The sequence below is a fragment of the Saccopteryx bilineata genome, chromosome 3 (assembly GCF_036850765.1).
Source record: "Saccopteryx bilineata isolate mSacBil1 chromosome 3, mSacBil1_pri_phased_curated, whole genome shotgun sequence".
Lineage (NCBI taxonomy): Eukaryota > Metazoa > Chordata > Mammalia > Chiroptera > Emballonuridae > Saccopteryx > Saccopteryx bilineata.
The window spans coordinates 117,572,478-117,598,170 of NC_089492.1; the positions used below are offsets into that span (position 1 = coordinate 117,572,478).

A 25,693-nucleotide genomic window follows, 5' to 3' on the forward strand; every position below is an offset into this window, starting at 1 on the left:
CAGCACCAGTTCATGATCAAAACTCTCAGCAAAGTGGGAATACAGGGAACATACCTCAACATGATAAAGGCCATCTATGACAAACCCACAGCCAACATCACACTCAATGGGCAAAAATGAAAAGCAATCCCCTTAAGATCAGGAACAAGGCAGGGGTGCCCCCTTTCACCACTCTTATTCAACATAATTCTGGAAGTCCTAGCCACAGCAGTCAGACAAGAAGAAGAAATAAAAGGCATCAAAATTGGAAAGAAGTAAAACTATCATTATTTGCTGATGATATGATACTGTACATAGAAAACTGTAAAGACTCACCAACAATTCTCTGTCTGAAAGAGAAATTGAGAAATCAATCCCCTTCACTATTGCAACAACAATAAAATAACGTGCCTAGGAGTAAATTTTACCAAGGAGATTAAAGACTTGTACTTGGAAAATTATAAAACATTGATAAAAGAAATCAAGGAAGATACAAACAAGTGGAAGAATACACCGTGTTCATGGATAAAAAAAATAAACATTATTAAAATGTCTATATTACCCAACGCAATTTATAAATTCAATGCAATTCCTATTAAAATACCAATGACATACTTCAAAGATATAGAATAAATATTCCCAAAATTCATATGGAACCAAAAAGATCATGAATAGCCTCAGCAATCTTGAAAAAGAATAAAATGGGTGTTATCACACTTCCTGATATCAAGTTATACTATAAGGCCATTGTACTCAAAACAGCTTGGTACTGGCATAAAAACAGGTATACAGATCAATGGAACAGAACAGAGAACCCAGAGATAAACCCTCACCTTTATGGACAATTTATATTTGACAAAGGTGGTAAGAGCATACAATGGAGTAAAGACAGTCTCTTTAAAAAATGGTGTTTAGGAAAATTGGACAGCTACCAGTAAAAAATGAAAATAGACCACCAACTTACACCATTCACAAAAATAAACTCAAAATGGATAAAAGACTTAAATGTAAGTAGTGAAACCAAAAGCATCTTAGAAGAAAACATAGGCAGTAAGCTCTCCAACATCTCTTGCAGCAATATATTTGCTGATTTATCTATATGAGCAAGTGAAATAAAGGACAGGATGAACAAATGGGACTATATCAAACTAAAAAGCTTCTGCACAGCTAAGGACAATAAGAACAGAATAAAAAGACAAACCTCGCAATGGGAGAATATATTCGACAATATGTCCAATAAGAGGTTAATAACCAAAATTTATAAAGAACTTGTAAAACTCAACTCCAGGAAGATAAACAATCCAATCAAAAACTGGGCAGAAAAAATGAATAGACACTTCTCCAAAGAGGACATACAGATGGCCAATAGGCAGATGAAAAAAAGTTCAACATCAATAATCATTAGAGAAATGCAAATTAAAACCACAATGAGATATCACCTCACACCTGTCAGAATGGTACTCATTAATAAAACAACACAGAATAAGTGCCGGTGAGGGTGTGGAGAAAAGGGGACCCTCCTGCACTGCTGGTGGGAATGCAGACTGGTGCAACTACTGTGAAAAACAGTACGGAGATTTCTCAAAAAATTAAAAATGGAACTGCCTTTAGACCCAGCTATCCCACTTTTAGCAATATATCCTAAGAATACCAAATCACTGATTCAAAAGAAGAAATGCACCCCCATGTTTATTGCAGCTTTGTTTACAATAGCCAAGATCTGGAAACAGCCCAAGTGTCCGTCAGTGGACGAGTGGATTAAAAAGCAGGGGTACATATACACAATGGAATACTACGGGGTCATAAAAAAGAAGGAAATCTTACCTTTTTTGACAACATGGATGGACCTGGAAACTATAATGCTAAGTGAAATAAGCCAGGCATAAAAAGAAAAATATCATATGATCTCACTCATTTGAGGAATCTAATGAACAATGAGAACTGAGGAGAGGAATAGAGACATAGGCAGGATCAAAGGGACCAGAGGGAAATTGGACAGAGGGAAAGGGGATGAGAGGATGGGATCAGAGAAGGGAAAGAGATTGGTAAAATTATATACACATAACACAGCGTTATAGAGATCAGGAAAGCAAATCCTGGAGGAAAGGAGGGAGTGTGTTGGGGCGAGGGAGGCAAGGGGGATGCTGAGGGGAACATGTGGTGGGGGGGATGTATTCAGTGGGACACCTGAATCTATGTAAATACAATAAAATAAACAAAAAAATGAACTGACACTTTTTATCTATCAAATAAACAAAATTTTACTGAAAGTACAGGTCAAAACCAATAGAAATGTAAACTAGTATCATCCTTCAGAAGAATAAAGAGACTCTGTGGGCTTACCTGTTCATCTGAGATATTCTGGAATGCCATCAACATGTTAGGACATGTAGGAAGAAGCATCAGTAGTTCCCACACACGCCTAGAGAGATTTTCTGCATGAAGATGAAGTTCTTCACATCTTAAGCTCTATATTAAATAAGAAAACTTGCTTATCAAGATGGATCGGTTAAAAATAAAAACTAAAGTATTTTTTTGCATAAAATCACTAATTACCAAGTTTGATAATATTTTACAGTCTTACTTTAACAGTGAGTAATTATTTCTTTAGTGAGAGACAGAGAGAGGGATAGACAGGGACAGACAGAGACAAGACAAAGACAGGAAGGGAGAGAGATGAGAAGCATCAGTTCTTCACTGCATTTTAGTTGTTCACTGATTGCTTTTTCATATGTGCCTTGACTGGGGGGCTACAGCAGAGCAAGTGACCCCTTGCTCAACCCAATGACCTTTGGGATCAAGCCAGTAACCATGGGGTCATGTCTATGATCCCACGCTCAAGCCAGATAAGCCCACGCTTAAGCTGGATGAACCCGTGCTCAAGCTGGTGACCGCGGGAGTTTTGAACCTGGGTCCTTTGTGTTCCAGGCTGATGCTCTATCCACTGTGCCACCGCCTGGTCAGGGGAAATAAACTGTTTCTTACATGATAAATACATTTATTCAATAAATTGAGTTATGTCAACATTATGGTCTTTCAACTTGTTATTATTGTAAACATTTTTCTGGAAAGAAAAGTGACCTGTAATTCTGTCCCTTTTCCTCAGGAAACTTTTCAAATAGAAGTGAAAAGAATAGAATGTTTCATAAAGACATTCAAGTAAATTTCAATAAAGCTAACATCTATTTCTTTTATTAGGGTTAGTACTCTAAGAATGATGAAAATGTGGTGAATTAAATTCTTAACCTTATATTTGGAAAAAGAGTACAGCTGTTCCTATTACTTTGCCTATCCATACCTTATATCTTTCAGTATCAAGACAAGCAGAGTTAAGAGGAAAGTAAATCATTTTTACTAAAGAATCCATTTATATCAGTTGTTAAATTTGAACTCTGCAAGGTGTTGAGATAATAGATAAGTTGAAGATTGTTCAGGAAGTATATAAGAAGTGGGCAAGTTTCCTTATTTTTTCGTTTTAATTAGAGCACAACTCCAAGAGTTAAACAAGCAGCAAAAGCTTCTTTATAGTTTTGAAATTTTCCAGAGTATGAATTTATATATTATTATTCTACTATTGCTGCTGTCATATTTTGGGGGGCAGGGGTGTAATAAGCCTAAGAAGTGCCAAAGAAATTTTCTATGCATCTATAAAGAGTAATTTGGTTCTTTTGTGTAATGGTATAAAGCTAGTATACATTGAAGACAAGGGCATGTTAGGGGTAACAGTTTCAGGGTAAACTTTGTTTTCTACAATGCCAATAAAGAAAAAGAAAGCAACCCAAGTAATAATTTTGCTTTAGTTGGGAAAATGACATTGAAAGTATTTCAGTCAAATAAAACTCATTCCTTTGTAAACACCGAATTAAAAAAAAAAAAAAAAAGACAAAACTTCAAAAAAAGATTTGAAGGAAAAAAATCTGCCTTGGCCAAGTAGCTCAGTTGGTGGGAGCATCATCCTTATGTGCCATGGTTGAGTTGGATCCCCAGTCAAGGCACATAAAAGAATCAAGCAATGACTGCATAAATAAGTTGAAAACCAAATCTTGCTTCTCTCTCACACTCTTTCCCCCACTCTCCTCTCTCTCTAAATTCAATCAATAAATTTTTCCCCTTCTTTTTCCAAATGAGGGGAATGGGGATAGAGAGACAGACTCCTGCATGTGGCCCAACCAGGATCCACCCAGCAACTCCTGGCTGAAGTCTAAGCTCTGCCTATCTGGAGCCATGCTCACAACCAAGCTACTTTTAGCACCTGAGGCAGAGGCTCCAGGGTGCCATCCTCACTGTCTGGGGCTAATGCACTCGAACCAATTGAGCCATGGCTACAAGAGAGGAAGAGAGAGAGAGAGAGAGAGAGAGAGAGAGAGAGAGAGAGAGAAGGGGGAGAGGTAGGGGTGGAGAAGCAGATGGGCACTTCTCCTGTGTGCCCTGACTGGAATCAAACTTGGGACTTCCACACACCACACCAATGCTCTACCACTGAGCCAACTAGCCACAACGCAATAAATAAATTTTAGAAATTGTATTTGGAATTAAAAATTTTCATTTGCATATGACTATGTTCTGTTATGATCAGAAGGCACTACAATATGGGTCATGTACAATGAAGATCCTTTATTTCTATCTTCCAGGCCAAACAAGTCTTATACAAAGAAACTTTACATCAACAATGACATACTTAACCACGAAGTTCATTAAAATACCCCTGCTAAAAAATAAATGCTTCCCTCCTGGTTTAGGTTTTATGTGGACTATTCTAATGGCCTATTAACTGATCCTAAACCTCTGGTTTTCGTTTTCTCCACACTAACACCTAAACTTTGCTTCTAAAAGCCCAGAAAATGATCTCCTTTTGTTGCTATAAAACCTTCCATGATGATGGAAACATTTTACAAAGAATAAAAATCTCATATGGTTGTTTGTGGCATTGGTTACAATCTCCCTTTCTGTCCTTGTATTTGTATCATACTATATTCACACTTCTAAATTTTTCAAACATGCCATTCACTTTTCTGTGAATCTAGAATGTTTCTGTTCAGTTTCATTCAGCAGTTGGACCCAATATTAAAAACTCCCCTTTTCCAAAATCCTTCCCCCAATTTTTTTTTTTTACCTCCCTTATGTTCCCATAACACACTGCATAGAAAGAACACTAGCACCCTCCTGGAACAATGGCAAATTATTTTTTATTTTTTTTTATTTTAGAGAGGAAGGGAGAAACAGAAACATCAATCTGTTCCTGTATGTGCCCTGACCAGGGATCAAACCCGCAACCTTTGCACATCACGAAAAGGTTCAAACCAACCAAGCTATCCAGCCAGAACCTGGGAATTCTTGTAATTAACTTTCTCTTTTAAACTGCCAATACAGTGTTGACATGAAATAAAAGGTCATTAAGTACGTACTTATGGAATAAAACTTAAAAGGTAAGGCAATGGGAAGTTCATGGGCATACATTATTAAATACTCTGCTTGAACAAGAGGGGAATTTCTTGAGAATTTAGGAATGCGCTACCACAAAAGAAACCAAACTACTGGAAACAGAGAATTCAGTGGCTACCACTGTTTATATGATCAAACATATGTATTTTATTTATTTATTTTTCTACTTTTCCAAGTGAGAGGAAGGGAGATAGATAACTCTAGCATGTACCCCAACCGAGATTCACCTGGCAACCCCCATCTTGCACTGATACTCTGCCCATTTGGGGCCAAGCTTACAACCAAGCTATTTTTAGCGCCTGATGTGGAGGCTCAATGGAGCCATCCTCAGCACCTGGGGCTGATGCGCTTGAACCAATTGAGCCCTGGCTGCAGGAGGGGAGGAGAGAAGAGAGAAGAGAGAAGAGAGAGGAAGAGAGAGGAGGGGGAAGGTGGAGAAGTAAATGGTCACTTCTCCTGTGTACCTGACTGGGAATCGAACCCAGGACATTCACACACTGGGCCAATGTTCTACCACTGAGCCAACTGGCCAGGGCCAAACATGTTTTGGAAACAGAAAAAAGTCACTTAACATTCTTGGGAAAGAAAGAAAAGCAGCTATCAAAGGCAAGCCATCAAAGTACCACTATTAATTAATTGCTACTCAACCTCAAAATAATGATTCACTGGATGAGATATATCAATAAACAACATCTTATGATAAGTCCATTTAAAGGCATTAAGAAAACAAAGTCAGTGGACTGAAAATGATTCCTTTAGGTGACCTCATACACACTCCTGAATTTAAACACCATCTTTATAGTGATAACCCACAAACTTAGTTCTCTAGAGCAAACATCCTCTCTGAGCTCCAAATTCATATTCAACGGCTTAGCAGATATCTACACCTGATGTCCCACATGCATCCATTCTTCTTCTCAAATGGAATCTATCTAGTTACTCAAGCAAGAAACTTGGCTGCCATCTCTGTTTTCCATCTTCCTGAACCCAAGTCTTACTCCACTCTTAAACCAATTCACGATCAAGTTATGCTATTTTGACATACTGTCCACTTAATTTATGTCCACTGCAACAACTTATTTCAGGGCACCATCAATGCTTTCTTGGATTGTCATATTAGTTTCTTACACCTTTTCTATTCTTGCCAAACAAACCTATATTACCTTTAAAACAAAAATCAGACCATGTGTCTTTCTCAGCTTAAGATATTTTAATACTGTCCACCTTACTCAGAGTAAAATAGAAATGGCTTGCGATAGCTCATTTGGCTCATCTGCGATAGCTCAATCTCATTCCTCTCATTTCACTCTCCCACCATCCTCCACATTCTATTCACTTGTTCTCTAACAATTCCTAGACCTACATCCTTTTATCAAGAGCTTCAGAAATCAGGTTATTCTACCCAAATTACTCATTTTCTTCACTTAGCTAGCTCCTTTTCATCCTTCTACCTCAGATTACATAGAGTCTCCCTCAGAGAAATCTTCCCTGAACAAATAATATATAAAGGGGTCTTTTTTGCCTGCCATTTGGTGGTGCAGTGGATAAAGTGTCAACCTGGAAGAGCTGAGGTCACTGGTTTGAAACCCTTACCTTGCCTGGTCAAGGCACTTATGAGAAGCAACTATAAGTTGATACTTCCCGCCCCCTTCCTCCCTCCTCTTTAAAATAAAAAAATAAAATTTAATAAATAAATCTCTTTCACCATGCCCCAATAATGGCACATCATGTCTCAGTCTTAGCACCTACCTCTACCTAAATTATTTATGTTAGTATACCTAAAACTATTTAAAACTACTTATCTGTTCAACATGTAAATTATGTCAATTATGTGTCTTCCCCATTGGATTCAATGAAGGTGAAGCCTGACTTATTTAAATCCTTGTAAATCAATGCTTTAAACACTATGCTTGGATCACATTACATACTTACAACTAATCTTTATTATATGCGGCTTAAGTGTCTGTTTGTTGCCAATAGCTTATTGGTTGCTTGCGTAACTGTACTAGCCAATGGGGTGAAGTTGCCACGGCTGAATGCAAATTGAGCGGGTCAGGGGGAAGGTGAACATTTGTTTGCATTGGCAATCATCTGTTTTACATAAAAACTACGTCTTAACGTAATTTCTTTTAAGAATGCCTCCTAGAAAATACAGCACTGAAGAGGAGAGAAAAGGAGCTAAAGCTGCACAAAAACGGCTTTCTCGACAAAAAGAAACCACTGAGCAGAGAAAGACAAGGCTTGCTTCAGTTGCAGAGCGAATGCGTCTTTCTCGGCAAAATGAGACTGATGAGCATAGAGAAACAAGGCTTGCCTCAGATGCAAGACAAAAAAGCCTGTCTCGACAAAATGAGTCCCTTGAACAAAGGCAGGAGAGAAATGCAAAAAAACGACAGAGTAATGCTGACTGAAATGCAAAAAGGATTAAAACAGTTTCAAACGGAGAAACTTTAATTTTTGAGCATTCCTCTGGTGACATGAATATTAAATGTGAATACTGTCAGTCCTTAAGCTTCAAGTTAGAAACTAATCGATTTGATTGTGGCAAGAAAGGATTTTCTCAATGTTGTGTACAAAGAGATCTTTGACATGTGAATTAACATTTTATTATTTAAATCATCTTTATTTATTGAGCTAGCGGTGGCTCTTAAGAAATGTACCACCAGTGGTTTCCTTCATTGCACTCTACTTTAAGCAATTAAGCAAGTAGAAGGGGGAAACCCCATGGGGCACTAAGCAAAGGGGCATCCTCGCCGCCTTCCCTGGGTAATTCAGTTTGAATTAGCAGACACCTTTGCACAAATCATTTTAATTACAATTTATAATATCTAAAACAGCGGTCATTTTGTATGACTGCTGGGCTTTCTAGTGAATAAATGGCTTCCTAGGTTTCACTGCTCTTTAAGAAATTAATAAGAATATTATTTTTCTTTCAACAGAAAGCCAAATCAAAACTTTGTGAAAATGAAATGATAAAATCACCTCACTATCTTCCACTGTCACTTTTCCTGAGGGTGGTTTAAATGATGCAAGCATCTCTAACAAATCAAAAAGAGTAGTTAAATGAGGTTCTTGCAAAAGCAAAAGCATTGGAATGTTGTCCTTCTGAGGGGGTGGTAGGCAAGATGCTGGCAGCTGAACACCTTCCCCTTTCCGTTCTCTCCTTGGTGCACCCAAAGATACAAAAACCATCTGTAAAAACAGAAGCAATAGGAAAAAGAAAGAATTAGCATAACAAGGTTTTGGTTTAGTAAGTCCCTTAAGTATAAAATAACTTCATTTAAAATGATTTTAATGTAACAAAAGCAGTAAGAATTTTTAAAACTATATCTTCGAATATTCCACTATTGACAATAAGTCAGCTTATTAAAACTCAAATCACATTTATGTGTACCTGCATATCTTTAAAACCAAGCTCATGAAGTGCTTTTTCATCATAATCTGTTGTTAATTCATGTCCCGATGAAATCATCCTGACAGGTCCCATAAGCCCTCCTTTAATTAAAGAGGAGAAAACATAGGTGAACATTTTTAGAAGAGTTAACTTATTTGCTGACATAAAAATATGGTTATAGCAATGAACTCCACTGGACATTAAGCTTAAATATCATTACCGAGCAAAGTGGAGACATTATTAAGCATGTTTCCTACATTATATTCTGTTGTCTGAGGTTAGCATTAGGCAGAAAATAATAAGAAAACTCTCTTTTAACATCAGCTTAACTAGATGATTTTCTGCCTGCTTAACAACATGAAAAATTTTACAAGTAAAAAACACTATGGAACTTTCTAGGAACCTAAAGCATTTTTCCCAGTAACGTATGCAGATGAATCAAATTCATTAATGCATTACACAAGTAACCACCAATTATTTATAATTGATCAAGTTTTCCTTCTAATTATCCAACAAAACAAAGTTAAAAAAAACTATAACACAGAAAAAAATTAAAAAACAAAGCTCCAAGATGAAAAGAAAACATCAGTTACAACATCCCAGAATATGATAAATTCAACAAACTTAATAGATTGAGCCAATTTATTTCTAGAAAGCATAAAGTGCTTTTTGCTGCCCACACCCTCAACTTCATTTCTCACTAGATCACTACCTGCATATGCTTCAGTTACCCAGCTCATTCCCTTACTTCCTTCACATATCTAAAACATAAGGTCTAAAAGGCTTTTCTCTTAACCACTCAATCTAAAGAGCCTCAATTCTATTAATCCCTTACTCTGATTTACCTTTCTTTAAAGCACTTAATTGTATTTGACATTATATATTTATGTTTCTCCATTAAAAAAAAATCCCAGGTCCACAGAAGCAGAGATGTTATGTTCACAGATATATTACCAGCATGAGAACATAACAGGCATTGACATTAATACATGATTTTTAAAAAATATTTTCCATCAATTAGAAGGAGAGAGAGAGAGGAAAGGACAGTGAGGGATGGAAGGAGGGAGTGAGAGAGGAAGAGAAAAAGAAGCATCAACTTGTTTTCATTTAGTTGTTCCATTTAGTGTGTGCTCATTGATTGCCTCTCAAGTGTGTCCTGACTGGGGATTGAACCTGCAACCTCAGGCCCACTGGGTGGACGCTTTATCTACTTAGCCACCCAGACAGGGTCTCCATGTTTTGTTTTGTTTTCTAAAAAGGACGCTAAATAAAATAGAAAAATTAAGGAGTTTCAGTCATGATGATGGCATAGGTAAGTGCAGTATTCGAATCCTCCCAAAACCACATCAAAATTACAACTAAACTACAGAACAAATGTCATTCAGAACCATCTGCAACCTAGCTGAATGTAGTACGTATAACTAAGGATATAAAGAGGAAGCCTACAACAATGAATATAAAGATGCAGAAGAGATAGGCTAAACAGGCTGGTCCCACACTCATGTGTATCAGATAAAAATCATGAGGGATATCTCAGCCGCAGAGGTCCTCCTGAGGAGCAGGTCCCAGCATCAGATCAAGCCCCTTGGCAGAAGGTTCCAGTGTCAGATAGAGAAGTCCCCATAACTTCTGCCTGTAAAAAACCAGTTAGGACTGTAGCTGAGTGAGAAGGAGGGTTGCTGGAGTCCCAAGAATTCCTCTTTTACAGTGACTTTAAATTGGCAAGTGGTCTGGCAGAAATTTCATGCTGGTCCGTGAAAAAGTTAAACGACTCAGATGTTGTATCAAGATTACAGACCCAATGATATTAGTCAAATTCACTTATGAGGCCCTGGCCGGTTGGCTCAGCGGTAGAGCGTCGGCCTAGCGTGCAGAGGACCTGGGTTCGATTCCCGGCCAGGGCACATAGGAGAAGCGCCCATTTGCTTCTCCACCCCTCCGCCGCGCCTTCCTCTCTGTCTCTCTCTTCCCCTCCCGCAGCCAAGGCTCCATTGGAGCAAAAGATGGCCCGGGCGCTGGGGATGGCTCTGTGGCCTCTGCCCCAGGCGCTAGAGTGGCTCTGGTCGCAATATGGCGACACCCAGGAGGGTCGCAACATGGCGACGCCCAGGATGGGCAGAGCATCGCCCCCTGGTGGGCGTGCCGGGTGGATCCCGGTCGGGCGCATGCGGGAGTCTGTCTGACTGTCTCTCCCTGTTTCCAGCTTCAGAAAAATGAAAAAAAAAAAAAAAATTCACTTATGATTTTTGCCTTGGTGGTCCTCGAAATAATTCTCCTATTTTCACTGGTCCCCAAGTGTAAAAAGGTTGAAAACAACTACCTTAAAGGACCCATGCATGGACTTACTGTAACTCAGGCACGCAGAGCACCAGCACTGGGACTGCAGCTTGAAAACGAGAAACTGAATTGTAGGGCATCAAAGCAAGAGCTGGAGAGGCAGTATTCTCCCAGACAAAAGTGCTGGCAAAAGCCATTATTCTTGCTAAGCCCTCCTACCCACAGAGCCAGCAGGCAGGTGCCACATCTGACTCTCCATCAATCTGGCTAACACAATTTGCTGCACACCGGTGGTACCTTGAGACCCCAATCTCTCCAACTTAAGGGCCCAGCCATAGTGGCTTTTCCATGCTACTGGCCTATCTTGGCTAATGCTTTGGACTTTCCTAAAATCACTCAATTAAGCAGCATCTGGCTTTGGCATGCACCATACTCCTGGCTAAGTGGTGCCCAGCCTGGCACTAGCAACATCCAGTCTTGGTTCATAACCTGGCCTTTCCTGGGCACCTCCAAGCCCAGCACAAGTAGCAGTCATTTACAGATTGCTCCATAGCTCATTCCGGGTAGTTCCAGGTAGGACACAGGTGGAAGCTGACCTTGTTCTGCACCTCCAAGGAGGCTCCAGAGCCATTATACCTGCTGGACAGCTTCATACCATGTCCAAGCACCATCAAATATCCTCCACAAGACACACTCAAAAAATGGATTCAACAGGCACCAAAGCCCCACTGAAGTAAGCCCTGCTTCACAGGGTCAGCCCCTGAACAGCCAGTCCTCCAGTGATCACAGCCATTCCTCACAGCTAATCAGCCTGGGGTAAACCTCTCCCATTGAGGTGCCAACAGCAATCTAGACTCAACTACAACAGAAGGGTATACACAGCCTCTAGGGTAGTGAACCTGGAGTGCCCAGATCATGTGATACAGGAGGCTATGCCACTGGGTCCTACAGGACACCTACTATGTAAGCCCACACTACCAATTCAGGTAGATGTAGCAACTCTACCTAATAAACAGAAACAAACACGGGGACATTGCCAAAATAAGAAAACAAATATGTCCCAAATGAGAAAGAATAAAATGAACCTCCAAAAAAAGAACTAAATAAAATGGAGACAAACAATCTACTAGATGCAGAGTTCAAAACACTGGTTATAAGATGCTCTGTGAACTCAGGGGAAGAGCAGATGACCTTACTAATAACTTCAACAAAGAGATAGGAAAAAATATATAACTAGACAACATAAAAAAAACCCAGTTAAAATGGAGAATACAGCCCTGGCCGGTTGGCTCAGTGGTAGAGCGTCGGCCTGGCGTATAAAAGTCCCGGGTTAGATTCCCGGCCAGGGCACACAGGAGAAGCACCCATCTGCTTCTCCACCCCTCCCCCTCTCCTTCCTCTCTGTCTCTCGCTTCCCCTCCCGCAGCGAGGCTCCATTGGAGCAAAGATGGCCCGGGCGCTGGGGATGGCTCCTTGGCCTCTGCCCCAGGCACTGGAGTGGCTCTGGTCGCAACAGAGTGACGCCCCGGAGGGGCAGAGCATCGCCCCCTGGTGGGTGTGCTGGGTGGATCCCGGTCGGGCGCATGCGGGAGTATGTCTGACTATCTCTCCCCGTTTCCAGCTTCAGAAAAATCCAAAAAAAAGGAGAATACATTAACTAAAATGAAAAATACCTTATAGGGAATCAACAGTGGAGTAGATAAAGCAGAGGATTGAATCAGAGATTTTAAAGAAATAGTCAGAAAACATCCAATCAGAACAGTAAAAAGAAAAAATAATCCAAAAAAAAAAAAATGAGGATAGTATAATGAGCCTTCTGGGGCATCAAGCATACTAACATTTGCATCACAGGGTTACCAGAAGGTAAAGAGAGAGAGCAAGGAACTAAAAACTTTTGTGAAAAAATAATGAAAAATTTCCCTAACCTGGCAAAGAAAATAGACCTAAAGTCCAGGAAGCAAAGACAGTCCCAAACAAGATGAACCCCAAAAGACCCACACCAAGACACATCATAATTAAAATGCAAAAGGTTAAACACAAAGAAGAAAGCAGTTACCTACCTACAAGGGAGCTCCCGTAACACTGTCAGCTGATTTCCCAAAAGAAACTTTGTAGGCCAGAAGGGATTGGCAAGAAATACTCAAAGTGACGAAAAGCAAGAACCTACAACTAAGAACATCCTACAGAGCAAAGCTGTCTTTTAGAATGGAAGGAGAGATAAAGGGTTTCCCAGACAAGAAAAAGCTGAAGAAGCTCATTATAGCCAACCAGTACTACAAGAAATGATAAAGGGCCTTCTTTTAAAAATATAAATAATAAAATGGCAATAAATATGCATCTATCAACAATTACTTTAAATACAAATGGATTAAATGCTCTAATCAAAAGACATATGCTGGCCTGGGCTGGCTGGCTCAGCAGTAGAGCATTGGCCCAGTGTATAGAAGTCCCCGGTTCGATTACCAGTCAGGGCATACAGGAGAAGTGATCATCTGCTTCTCTACCACTCTCCCTTCTCTCCTCTCCTCCTTCAGCCATGGCTCGATTTGAGCAAGTTGGCCCCGGGCTCTGAGGATGGCTCCATGGCCTCCCCTCAGGTGCTGAAATAGCTTGGTTGCTGAGCAACTAAGCAATGGCCCTAGATGGACAGAGCATCACCCTATAGGGGGTGGCTTGCTGGGTGGAACCTAATCGGGGCACATGCAAGAGACTGTCTGTCTCTAAGTAAAAAATAAAAATAAATAAATAAATAAAAGGCCATATACTATCTATAAGAGATTTACTTCAGATCAAGAGACACTCACAGCCTGACCAGGTGAGCTCATCTGGTTTGAGCAAGGCTCACCAGCTTTAGCCTAAGGTCACTGGATCAAGCAAGGGATCACTCGCTCTGCTGTAGCCCCCACACCCTGTCAAAGCACATATAAGAAAGAAATCAATGAACAACTAAGGTGCCAAAACGAAGAATTGATGCTTCTCATCACTCTCCCTTTCTGTCTGTCCCTATCTGTCCCTCCCTCTGTCTCTTTCACAAAAAAGAGACCCTCACAGACTTAAAGTGATGGAAAAAGATATTTCTCATTAAAATGAAAATAAAGTAAAGGCTGGGATAGCAATATTTATACAAGACAGCCTGACCGGGCGGTGGCACAGTGGATAGTGTCGGACTGGGATGCAGAGAACCCAGGTTCGAGGCCCCCAGGTCGCCAGCTTGAGCGCGGGCTCATCTGGTTTGAGCAAAAGCTCACCAACTTGAGCCCAAGGTCACTGGCTTGAGCAAGGGGTTACTTGGTCTGCTGAAGGCCCATGGTCAAGGCATGTATGAGAAGGCAATCAATGAACAACTAAGGTTGTTACAATGCGCAACGAAAAACTAATGATTGATGCTTCTCATCTCTCCATTCTTGTCTGTCTGTCCCTGTCTATCCCTCTCTCTGACTCTGTCTCTGTAAAAAAAATAAAAATAAAAAATAAAAAAATTATACAAGACAAAATAGGTCTAAAAAAATAAAATAAACCAGCAAGCAGAAAAGGAACAGACTCATATATATGGAGAACATCTTGATGGATGCCAGATGAGAGTGGGGGATAGCAGAATGGGTGAAAAAGGTGAAGGCTTTAAGAAGTAGAGCATAGAGTATATAGTCAAGATTGTAATAAATATGTATGGTGTCAGACTGGAACTAAATTAGATGATCACTTAATAAATGATGTAATGTCTAATCACTGAGTTGAATACCTGGAACCAATCTAATATTGTATGTCAACTGTAATTGAAAAATTAAAAGAAGAAAAAATAGGGAAATTAAGTAAAATAATAAAATAATTGAATAATAAAAATGAAATAAATATTGTTAAATTTTATTAACTTAATGTAGAAAGACTCCATTGGTCTGACAATAGACAGCTATTTTTCAGAAAAGAATGAAACAGGATTACTGCTTTCATAACAACATAGAAAGTTAAATTACCTTTTCCCTTCACACAAATAAAAAAATTCTATCAGAGGCCCTGGCTGGTTCTCACTGGCCTGGCGTGCAGAAGTACCGGGTTCAATTCCCGGCCAGGGCACACAGGAGAAGCACCCATCTGCTTCTCCACCCCTCCCCCTCTCCTTCCTCTCTGTCTCTGTCTTCCCCTCCCGCAGCCAAGGCTCCATTGGAGCAAAGATGGCCCAGGCGCTGGGGATGGCTCCTTGGCCTCTGCCCCAGGCGCTAGAGTGGCTCTCCGCCCCCCCCCCCCCCCGAGGGGCAGAGATTCGCCCCCAGGTGGGCAGAGCATCACCCCCTGGGGGCGTGCCGGGTGGATCCGGGTCGGGCACATGTGGGAGTCTGTCTGACTGTCTCTCCCCGTTTCCAGCTTCAGAAAAATACAAAAAAAAAAAAAAAAATCTATCAGATAATATGTCAAACACAGAGAAGGAAAATGGGTTCCTCCAGCAAGATTCATTTTGGCAATTTTCTCTAAGTACAACTGTTATGTAGCAAAACTGGTCATTGTTATCAAGTGAAATATGTAAGTCTTTATCATTATTTCTAAGCATAGAAATCATGGTTCTCCCAATGGTTTCATATTTAATCATCTTTCTTCTCGATTTTCCTGTAGTTTATTTTGTGTGTGTGTGTGTGTGTGTGTGTGTATGTATATATACATATATATATACTTAAAAAAGAACACTTGAAGAGCCTGACCTGTGGTGGTGCAGTGGATAAAGCGTCGACCTGGAATGCAGAGGTTGCCAGTTCGAACCCTGGACTTGCCTGGTCAAGGCACATATGGGAGTTGATGCTTCCTGCTCCCCCACCCCCACCCTTCTCTCTCTCTCTCTCTCTCTCTCTCTCTCTCTCTCACAAACTCTATAAAATGAGTAAATAAAGTTTAAAAAAAAACACAACACTTGAATATTATAGTGAAATGGGGTTTTCCTTTCTGCCCCCAAACTATCACATATTAATATAATACTATTTTATCTATTATTCACTTAACAATTCTTCACCAAAATCATATTACTGCCAGTTTTAAAACATTTAATAGGTAGTACTGAAATTCACCTTTCTATTATCATGTTGGGTTTTCATCTCATAATTTCATATACTGCTTTATTTATTCAGTTTATTTACTGTTTGAAGTAAATTTCATCAATTATAAAACAATTTCATTAAGATTTTAGATGGAGTATATTACAAAATAAGTTACTTTGACACTTCTAAAATATTTTTTAGAGAGACATGTTAGATACATCCAGTTATTCAAGTGGATAGTAAGACCTCAAAAAAGACAAATCCCAAACTAGAGATAAGCTTATACTCTAATATAACCTGATTTATACTGATTTATCATAGGCGTATGACCTTCTGTGATCCTTCATCTAATAGCAGCCATACTTCCTTTTTCATTAATACATCAAGTTTGTGCTTACTTATCTGTTTCACAGAACTTAATACATTGTTTAGGAATATATATACCAGAGGTAAAACTGTAAACACCAACAAAAGAATAATACATTAAGGAATTAATAGTGTTAAGGGGAAGTGGAAAGGATATTAGAAAGGGATACAGTAGTAATGATTAATAATGTTCTGGTTCTTAATCTTGGTAGTAGAAAGATGGGTGGTTTTTATTTATTATTACTTATTTCACATTCTCTTTTTACGTACATTTCAATGTAAAATAGCAGATACCTTATGACCTGAAAATTCCATAACTAGCCAATATGTAATAGCATTATTTTTAAAACAATGGAAACAACTTAAATGTCCATTAATAGAGAATACGTAAAAATATATCATGGTACCACCTTATAAATTATGTAGAACTTTAAAGAGAATGAGGTAACCTTCTATATGTATATGTTCTCTAAGAATGTTAAGCACTATAAGGGTAGAAATAAATAGAATGCTTCATTTGTGTTTTAAGTGTGTATATATATGTGTGTGTGTGTGTGTGTATGTGTGTATCTATATCTATATAAATATGCTTACATTATATCTTAGTATCTTAAAGGATATGTAAGAAACCAATAACATTTGCCTCAAGAGAAGAGAAATGGGTGGTTTAAAAATTAGGGTAAAGTGTGTGTATATATATATATGTGTGTATCTATATCTATATAAATATGCTTACATTATATCTTAGTATCTTAAAGGATATGTAAGAAACCAATAACATTTGCTTCGAGAAGAGAAATGGGTGGTTTAAAAATTAGGGTAGAAAGGCAGCTTCTCAACACCTATTCTTTTCTACCAAGAAAATATATTAATTATTTAAGAACAAAATTTAAGATCTGCTACTTCAGAAGAGATGATTTCACCTTAAGCATGCTGTAATAAGAATTGTTGGCTCATTACTAAAAGATGCCAAAGAATTCCAACTGCACACAGGCAGGTTAAAAGTCCTAATAACAAGCTTTTAAAACTTTAAGATTTTTTTTTTCCTAAATCTGTATTTGGTCTGTTACAGTTTCAGACCCTTATATTATGAGAAAAAGTAACAGCTTTTATGATCATTCCTCCAATTAGCTCATATTTTGTGTGTTATAAAAGGACACTAAAAATGTATTAGTCGTAACAGTAAGGCAGGAATCATATATACCTTTCAGTCCCACATGAAAACTTCCTTAATTTGATACTTTTTTGGAGGTAAGTGGAGATGCATAGGTGGAATTTAAGGGTGGATTATTTTCGTATGTTCCGGAAAAAAAACAAAAATACATCAAAATGGCAAAAAAATTTGTTGGAGGCCTGACCTGTGGTGGCGCAGTGGATAAAGCGTCGACCTGGAAATTCTGAGGTCGCCGGTTCGAAACCCTGGGCTTGCCTGGTCAAGGCACATATGGGAGTTGATGCTTCCAGCTCCTCCCCACCTTCTCTCTCTCTCTCTCTCCTCTCTCTCCCTCTCTGTCTCTCTCTCTCCCTTTCTCTCTCTTCTCTAAAATGAATTAAAATATAAATAAAAAATAAATGAAAAAATAAAATGTAAAATGTAAAAAAAAAAAAAAAAAAAGCATTAAAAAAAAAATTTGTTGGATACTAAGTAGTACATAGGAACAAATTAATATTTCCGAAAGTGCTTATCAAATAACCCCCAAAAGTTAAAAAAAATGATGGAAAATGTTTAAAAGTAACATCTAAAGTAAATCTTAACTCTTGCTTAAGAATCAATGGCACTGGCTAACCAGTGGTGGTACTGTGGATAGACCTTCAACCTGGAATTCTGAGGTTCCAGTTTCAAAATCCTGAGGTTGCTGGCTTAACCGCAGGCTCAGCAGCCTGAGCACGGGGATTTTCAACATGATCCCAATGTCATTGGCTTAAGCAAACGGTTACTAGCTCAGCTTGAGCCCTGCAGTGAAGGCACATACAAAAAGCAATCAATGAACAACTGAAGTGAAAAATACGAGTTGATGCTTCTTTTCTCTCCCTCTCTCAAAATCAAATTTTAAAAATGGCATTATACCTAGAGTAGGGGAAGGTGGATAGGACATAATTGGTAGTCTCTAAAGAATTAAAGGTTTGAAGTTGATATTATAACACAACCTAAAAAATAGGAAAATTGTAACCACTGGACTTACCAGGAAAGTCTCCCTTTCGACTGCTTTGACCAAACTCCTGAAGCTGAGCTTGTTGATTTATTTGTTCTTTCTGTAAATTTTCATACCAATGAGTTACTTCAGCCCTAAGATCTGCAACCTGGTCACTAGGATACATTTCAATAGTCATCTGAAATATGAGATGCAACCAATTTAAAAATACAAAAAGAACAGATATTTAAACCAGGAAATGTTATCAATCTGGAAACTCAACTATGTAATTACCTTGTCAGGAAGTCCAGCTGGCTGGCATACAACCCTTAGTGGCAGAGACTGTTTGTCACTCAGTGCTTTCAAATGACTACTAATACCAGTGCCTTCAATTTGCCACTGTCTGAGATGATATGCAAACCTAAAACACAAACACAAACACACACACACACAGAAAGTATAGAATTTTAAACCATTTTAATGTTACTGAAGTTTTTATATTTTATAAAATGAAATGCCCACAAAAGGTTCTACATATTCCAATTTACTCAATCTATAGCACTGTTTATTTTCAAATTAAAAGCACTAAGTTTAGATTCATCACACTGAATCAATCTTAAATGCCTAAATAAAGATAGCTAAAAACTTCTAAAAAATAGTTTTCAAAAAATTACTTAAGAAAAAATCCTATTAAGAACATTACTATTTTTTTAATGAGGGGCAGAGGAGTAGTGGTAGTAAGAGATGCAGGAGGAATTAAAGCAAACTAATCCAGTAAGAGAAATGTCAAGCTGTCATTTTTACATTAAGAAAAAAAAAGGTATAAGAAAATCATTTTTCGGCCCTGGCCGGTTGGCTCAGCGGTAGAGCGTCGGCCTAGCGTGCGGAGTACCGGGTTTGATTCCCGGCCAGGGCACATAGGAGAAGCGCCCATTTGCTTCTCCACCCCTCCGCCGCACTTTCCTCTCTGTCTCTCTCTTCCCCTCCCGCAGCCGAGGCTCCATGGGAGCAAAGATGGCCCGGGCGCTGGGGATGGCTCTGTGGCCTCTGCCTCAGGCGCTAGAGTGGCTCTGGTCGCAACATGGCGATGCCCAGGATGGGCAGAGCATCGCCCAGCTCTGGTGGGCAGAGCGTCGCCCCATGGTGGGCGTGCCGGGTGGATCCCGGTCGGGTGCATGCGGGAGTCTGTCTGACTGTCTCTCCCTGTTTCCAGCTTCAGAAAAATGAAAAAAAAAAAAAAAAAAGAAAATCATTTTTCAGAGATGAAATTTTTTCTGGCCTGACCAGACAGTAGTGCAGTGGATATAGCATCAGCCTGGGATGCAGAGGACCCAGGTTTGAAACCCCAAGGTTGCCGAATTGAGTGCAGGCTCATCCGGCTTGAGTGCAGGGTCACTGGTTTGAGTGTGGAATCACAGACATGACCCCGTGGTTTCTGGCTTGAGCCCAATTGGGGTCACTGGCTTGAGCAAGAGGTCACTGGCTCAGCTAGAGCCCCTCAGTTAAAACACGTATGAGAAAGCAACTAATGGACAACTAAGGTGCCGCAACAAAGAATTAATGTTTCTCATCTCTCTCCCTTCCTATCTGTCTGTCCCACCTCAGTCCTCCCCCAAAATTCTGGTAAATAAAACCAGTTTAACAGAATTTTTTTTTTCTAACAGAATTTTGAAAGCTGATTCCACAATAGCTAAAATTACAAAATGAATTATGAAGACTAATATTTCAAAAGACACAGGCATCTAGTATGACACACTAAATTTCATCAATTTTCTAAGTGATTTTTAGTTGTTGAAGATAGGATCCAGGGTACCCGAACTCAGTTAAGGGAAAAAAAATATCAGTATCTTATGCTAATCAGCAATGCTGGAACAGAAGGAGGGTAAGTAAGGGAATACAACAGACTTGAATGCTAAGAAGTGACCCAATGCCCAGCTTCTATTACTGAGCAAAAGAGTGATCTTAGACAACATTTTGGGCCCAATGTTCTTTGTTATGGGGGGAGGAGGACTATCTCATGCATGTAAGATGTTAACCAACATACTTGGTTTTTACCCACTACATGCCAGTAATACGCCTTCTCCCTTAAGTTGTGATCATCAAAAATGTTTCCAGAAGTTACCTAATGACCCCTGGGAAACATAATTGCTTCTGGTTAAGAACCACTGTTTGAGATTATAAAGTAATCTTTAAAACAAACAAACAAACAAAAAATACACCAACCTTTAATAAACATTTTTATTTATTTTCTTAATATAAGGAATACACAAAAATTACTTTGTATTTTTATTTTATAAATGTTAGTCAATTTTAAATTAGTAATAGCACTAATCACATTAATCACTTGAAACTGGACAATAGTGCAAAGATTTGTGTGATAAATTATTAAACTACCTCTTAGTTTTTTAGCTATTCAATTGTTTCCTAGTTTCTCTACTAGCCACCTATAAAATCAGTATTTATATACATTGTTTAATACCAACATTAGCCTGACCAGGCAGTGGCGCAGTGGATAGAGCGTCGGACTGGGATGCAGAGGACCCAGGTTCGAGACCCTGAGGTCGCCAGCTTGAGCGCAAGCTTATCTGGTTTGAGCAAAAGCTCACCAGCTTGGACCCGAGGTCGCTGGCTCGAGCAAGGAGTTACTTGGTCTGCTGAAGCTCACGGACAAGGCACATATGAGAAAGCAATCAATGAACAACTAAGGTCTCGCAACAAAAAACTGATGATTGATGCTTTTCATCTCTCTCTGTTCCTGTCTGTCCCTGTCTATTCCTCTCTCTCTCTCTCTCTCTGTCCCTGAAAAAAAAAACACACACACACAAGAATACCAACATTAACTTTTAGAGTAAAACATGAAAAAATACAAAGATTTCTATTGAGAATCTGGTGACTTTTTCATGAGTCAGAAAAAAATTTGTACATCTAGGAAAGGCTGGGTTTTGTTTTGTTTTGTTTTGTTTTTAATGAAAGTCATTAAACTTATAAAAGCATCATGTAATTCTAAGAACCTCAATTTTGCAATAGATCAAGTGTTGACCTGGAACACTGAGGTTGCCAGTTTGAATCACTGGGTTTGCCTGGTCAAAGCAAATATGGGAGTTGATGCTCCTCCCCCTTTCTCTCTCTCTCTCCTCCCCCTTTCTTTCTAAAAATGAATTAATAAAATCTTAAAAAAAGAACCTCAATTTATTTTTAAGTAATTTTTAAATGAATACTTATTTTAAAACATTGGTAACATTGTTTAAGGACTAAGGGTTTCAAACATCACAGGCCCTTTTAGATCGGTTGTTTGTAGACCTGCAACATAGAGAAAATTTCAGAAGGGATGAGCAAAAGTAGGTTTACAGCTGTGAATACACAAAAATTTATGATTGTATTATTGTTTTCCACACTGACAACTATAAATCTACCTTGCCCACCCTTGTATGTATCATTAAGACTATTAACTTCTGGCCCTGGCCGATTGGCTCGGTGGTAGAGCGTCGGCCTGGCGTGCAGAGGTCCCGGGTTCGATTCCCAGCCAGGGCACACAAGAGAAGCACCCATCTGCTTCTTCACCCCTCCCCCTCTCCTTCCTCTCTTCTCTGTCTCTCTCTTCCCCTCCCACAGCCCAGGCTCCACTGGAGCAAAGATGGCCCGGGCGCTGGAGATGGCTCCTTGGACTCTGCCCCAGGCGCTAGAGTGGCTCTGGTCGCAGCAAAGCGACGCCCTGGAGGGGCAGAGCGTCGCCCCCTGGTGGGTGTGCCGGGTGGATCCCGGTCGGGTCGGGCGCCTGCGGGAGTCTGTCTGACTGTCTCTCCCCGTTTCCAGCTTCAGAAAAATACAAAAAAAAAAAAAGACTAATAACTTCCAGTAGGAAAATAGATTATATCAATTTTTATTTTCTACAGTATTATTTTAGTGGGATATCTAAATTTTATAAGCATTTAATCTTTTATTAATTTGAATATATCATATCTGCTTATATATTTTTTTAAATGGTACAAGTTACCTGGCAGTGTAAAGTTTCTGTGTAAAAAACTCTAGAGTTCCCTTATACATTCTTTAAAAACAGAAGAAATTAAGCAGAATTTTCACAATTTGCAATCGTAAAGTAAAAAATTTTGACCATGGAGTCATGTTATTTATAAAGATTGTCTAGAATATCTTTATTTATTTTATTTTATTATTTTGTGACAGAGACAGAGAGAGGGACAGACAGGGCAGACAAACATGAAGGGAGAGAGATGAGAAGCATCGATTCTTAGTTGTTCATTGATTGCTTTCTTATATAGGCCTTGACCAGGGAGCTACAGCAAAGTAATTGACCCCTTGCTCAAGCCAGCAACCTTGGGCTCAAATCAGCAATGTTGGGCTTCAAGCCAGCAACTTTTGGGCTCAAGCCAGCAACCCCACGCTCAAGCTGGTGAGCTCACAATCAAGCCAGTGAGTCCGTGCTCAAGCTGGCAACCTCGGGTTTCAAACCTGAGTCCATTGTGCCACAGTCAGTCGCTCTATCCACTGCGCCACCACCTGGTCAGGCTAGAATATCTTTATTATTCAATATTTCCTGATATTTTAAATAAAGTGTCAATAAATGTGAAGTACATGACATTTTCATTATCAAGCTAAGCTTTGATGTTGAAAGAAGTTATTTAAATTTTTTTAACACAGTTCTTTGTATTTGAACATTTACTCATGATTTTTAATGAACAGAATTTCTTAATTAAAACTACTCACCTTTAACTTCAGTCGATACATTCATAAATGTTAATTTGCTTTATTTCTGTATTATACAGAGTATGTCTAAATTAATTATACAGATTCATTAACACAAAATTTATCATGTTTCCATGGTAAATGGAAATTCAAAATTAATATACTGTCTCCTAGTCCAGGAAGAAAAAAAAAAGCAAATGAAATAAACTCAACGTGGTTCAGTTCTGAGAGCATATTTGATGTTCTTGATGAGGGTTTTAGTGAAACTCATTTTGGTAGTGGTATTCTGCCTTTCAATCATACCAGTACTTTCTTAGTGATGGAATTCTGTCTAGAAATTCTTATTCATGCATATCTTCTGAGAGACTAACAATGTTTAAAGCTCTGCAATATTTACGATAAACCTATATTGCCTATTGACTGCTAAATGGTACATATTATGGACAAAAATTACTTCTAATAATAGCACTTCATTTTTGTTAAGTTATGCTTTCTCCTTGACCCCCCCAAAACCTCTAAAATACATGTCAGCAATAAAAAAAACCCAAAATTCATTCTAATGTGGCATTAAAAAATTACCTTCTCCTAAATGCTTCCAAATGTGTCTTCAGCATAAGAAGTCCTCTTTCTATAACAGTGAGACTTGAGTGTGATTCCTGTTCAAGGCTGCTAGAAGCTATCATAAGACTCTCCATACATTTACTAATAAATTCTTGTTCCTTCTCCAAACCAGTTTTACCTGAAAATCAGATGTTTAAACATGTGAATCAATCCTATATTCTTATTTTGTATGTAAAAAAAAAAATGAATAGTAGCTAAACAAAAAAGGTACACATAAAAAATTACCTATTAGGCAGTATTTCAAATCACTCACCATTAATATAATAGGAGTTAATATACTGGATAGCTGCTCGACTGACATCACCAGATTGTGCTCGTAAAGCAATGCCCCAAAATTGGTCCATACCACAAAGCTAAAAAAAAAAATGTGACAACCACAAATTTTATTATCTGTCATAATGCAAATGACAAGTATGAAGTAACAAATTTAAATCATACAATATCAAAAAGTTTTAATATCCTATAAAATATTTAAAAGGTAATTCCTATTACTTAGTTATTAGAGCATAATAAAAAAAATAAAAGCCTTGGAAATTTCCTCAATTACTGAGATATGGCTGCATCAATTCTAAAAATACTTATTTATAGAGCAGCTGACAATATATGTGTAATATTCTATAACTCAAAAAGTTCTAACTACACAGTGGTTAAAAATCCCCAAAACATGCTACAAAGGAATGGAAATACACACATAATTATTAGTATAACAATATTTCAGTGCTTTTCTCCAACATACTATGATAAAGTCACTGCTTTACAGGTATTCACAGAAAATTTTAAAAACTATGTTACACTAAGTTGTCACTTAAATTTATGTTAATTATGAGATGAAAGTTTTCACTGAAAACCACAAAAAAAGTTGAGAATTAAAGTTCTTAAAAGTTGAGTGGGGTAAAACAAGATACACTTCTGAAATGACCAAACAGCTGTCCTGTCTATACATAAAAAGCAGTTATCTCAAAATTAGAGTATAACTACTTCTTAGGTAAATCAGATGTCTGACTGAGATTACAAATTGAAATTTTTAACAGTAATTTCAAAGTAAGATTTAGGACCAAAAAATTTAAAAAAAACAACAAAAGAACACTATTCAAACAAGGAAAGAAGTTAGGTAAAAATAAAAGTATTCTAGAGACGGCCCTGGCCGGTTGGCTCAGCGGTAGAGCATTGGCCTGGCGTGCAGGGGACCTGGGTTCGATTCCCGGCCAGGGCACATAGGAGAAGCGCCCATTTGCTTCTCCACCCCCCCCTCCTTCCTCTCTGTCTCTCTCTTCCCCTCCCGCAGCCAAGGCTCCATTGGAGCAAAGATGGCCCAGGCGCTGGGGATGGCTCCTTGGCCTCTGCCTCAGGCGCTAGAGTGGCTCTGGTCGCGGCAGAGCAACGCCCCAAAGGGGCAGAGCATCGCCCCCTGGTGGGCGTGCTGGGTGGATCCCGGTCGGGCGCATGCGGGAGTCTGTCTGACTGTCTCTCCCCGTTTCCAGCTTCAGAAAAATACAAAAAAAAAAAAAAGTATTCTAGAGACAATGAAAATTACTCTTTACCACCTGACCAGGCGGTGGCGCAGTGAATAGAGCATTGGACCGGGATGCAGAGGATACAGGTTCAAGACCCCGGGGTCGCCAGCTTGAGCAAGGCTCACCAGCTTAAGCCCAAGGTCGCTGGTTTGAGCAAGGGGTTACTCAGTCTGCTGTAGCCTCCCAATCAAGGCACTTAGGAAAAAGCAATCAATGAACAACTAAAGTGCCACAACGAAAAACTGA

The 25,693-nt window shown here is 39.0% G+C and overlaps 1 protein-coding gene across 2 annotated transcripts in view; it reads right to left on the reverse strand.

Annotated features, from left to right (window-relative positions):
• USP34 (ubiquitin specific peptidase 34) overlaps positions 1-25,693 on the reverse strand; it is a 287,003-nt gene that overhangs the window by 112,994 nt on the left and 148,316 nt on the right. For both annotated transcript variants that reach the window (XM_066267204.1, XM_066267203.1), the window contains exons 24-30: positions 24,187-24,286; positions 23,892-24,051; positions 18,906-19,032; positions 18,663-18,810; positions 8,816-8,916; positions 8,404-8,613; positions 2,323-2,448 (exon numbers count right to left, since the gene is read on the reverse strand). In XM_066267204.1, coding sequence (XP_066123301.1) covers positions 2,323-2,448; positions 8,404-8,613; positions 8,816-8,916; positions 18,663-18,810; positions 18,906-19,032; positions 23,892-24,051; positions 24,187-24,286 — 972 coding nt within the window. The remainder of the gene's footprint in view (positions 1-2,322; positions 2,449-8,403; positions 8,614-8,815; positions 8,917-18,662; positions 18,811-18,905; positions 19,033-23,891; positions 24,052-24,186; positions 24,287-25,693) is intronic.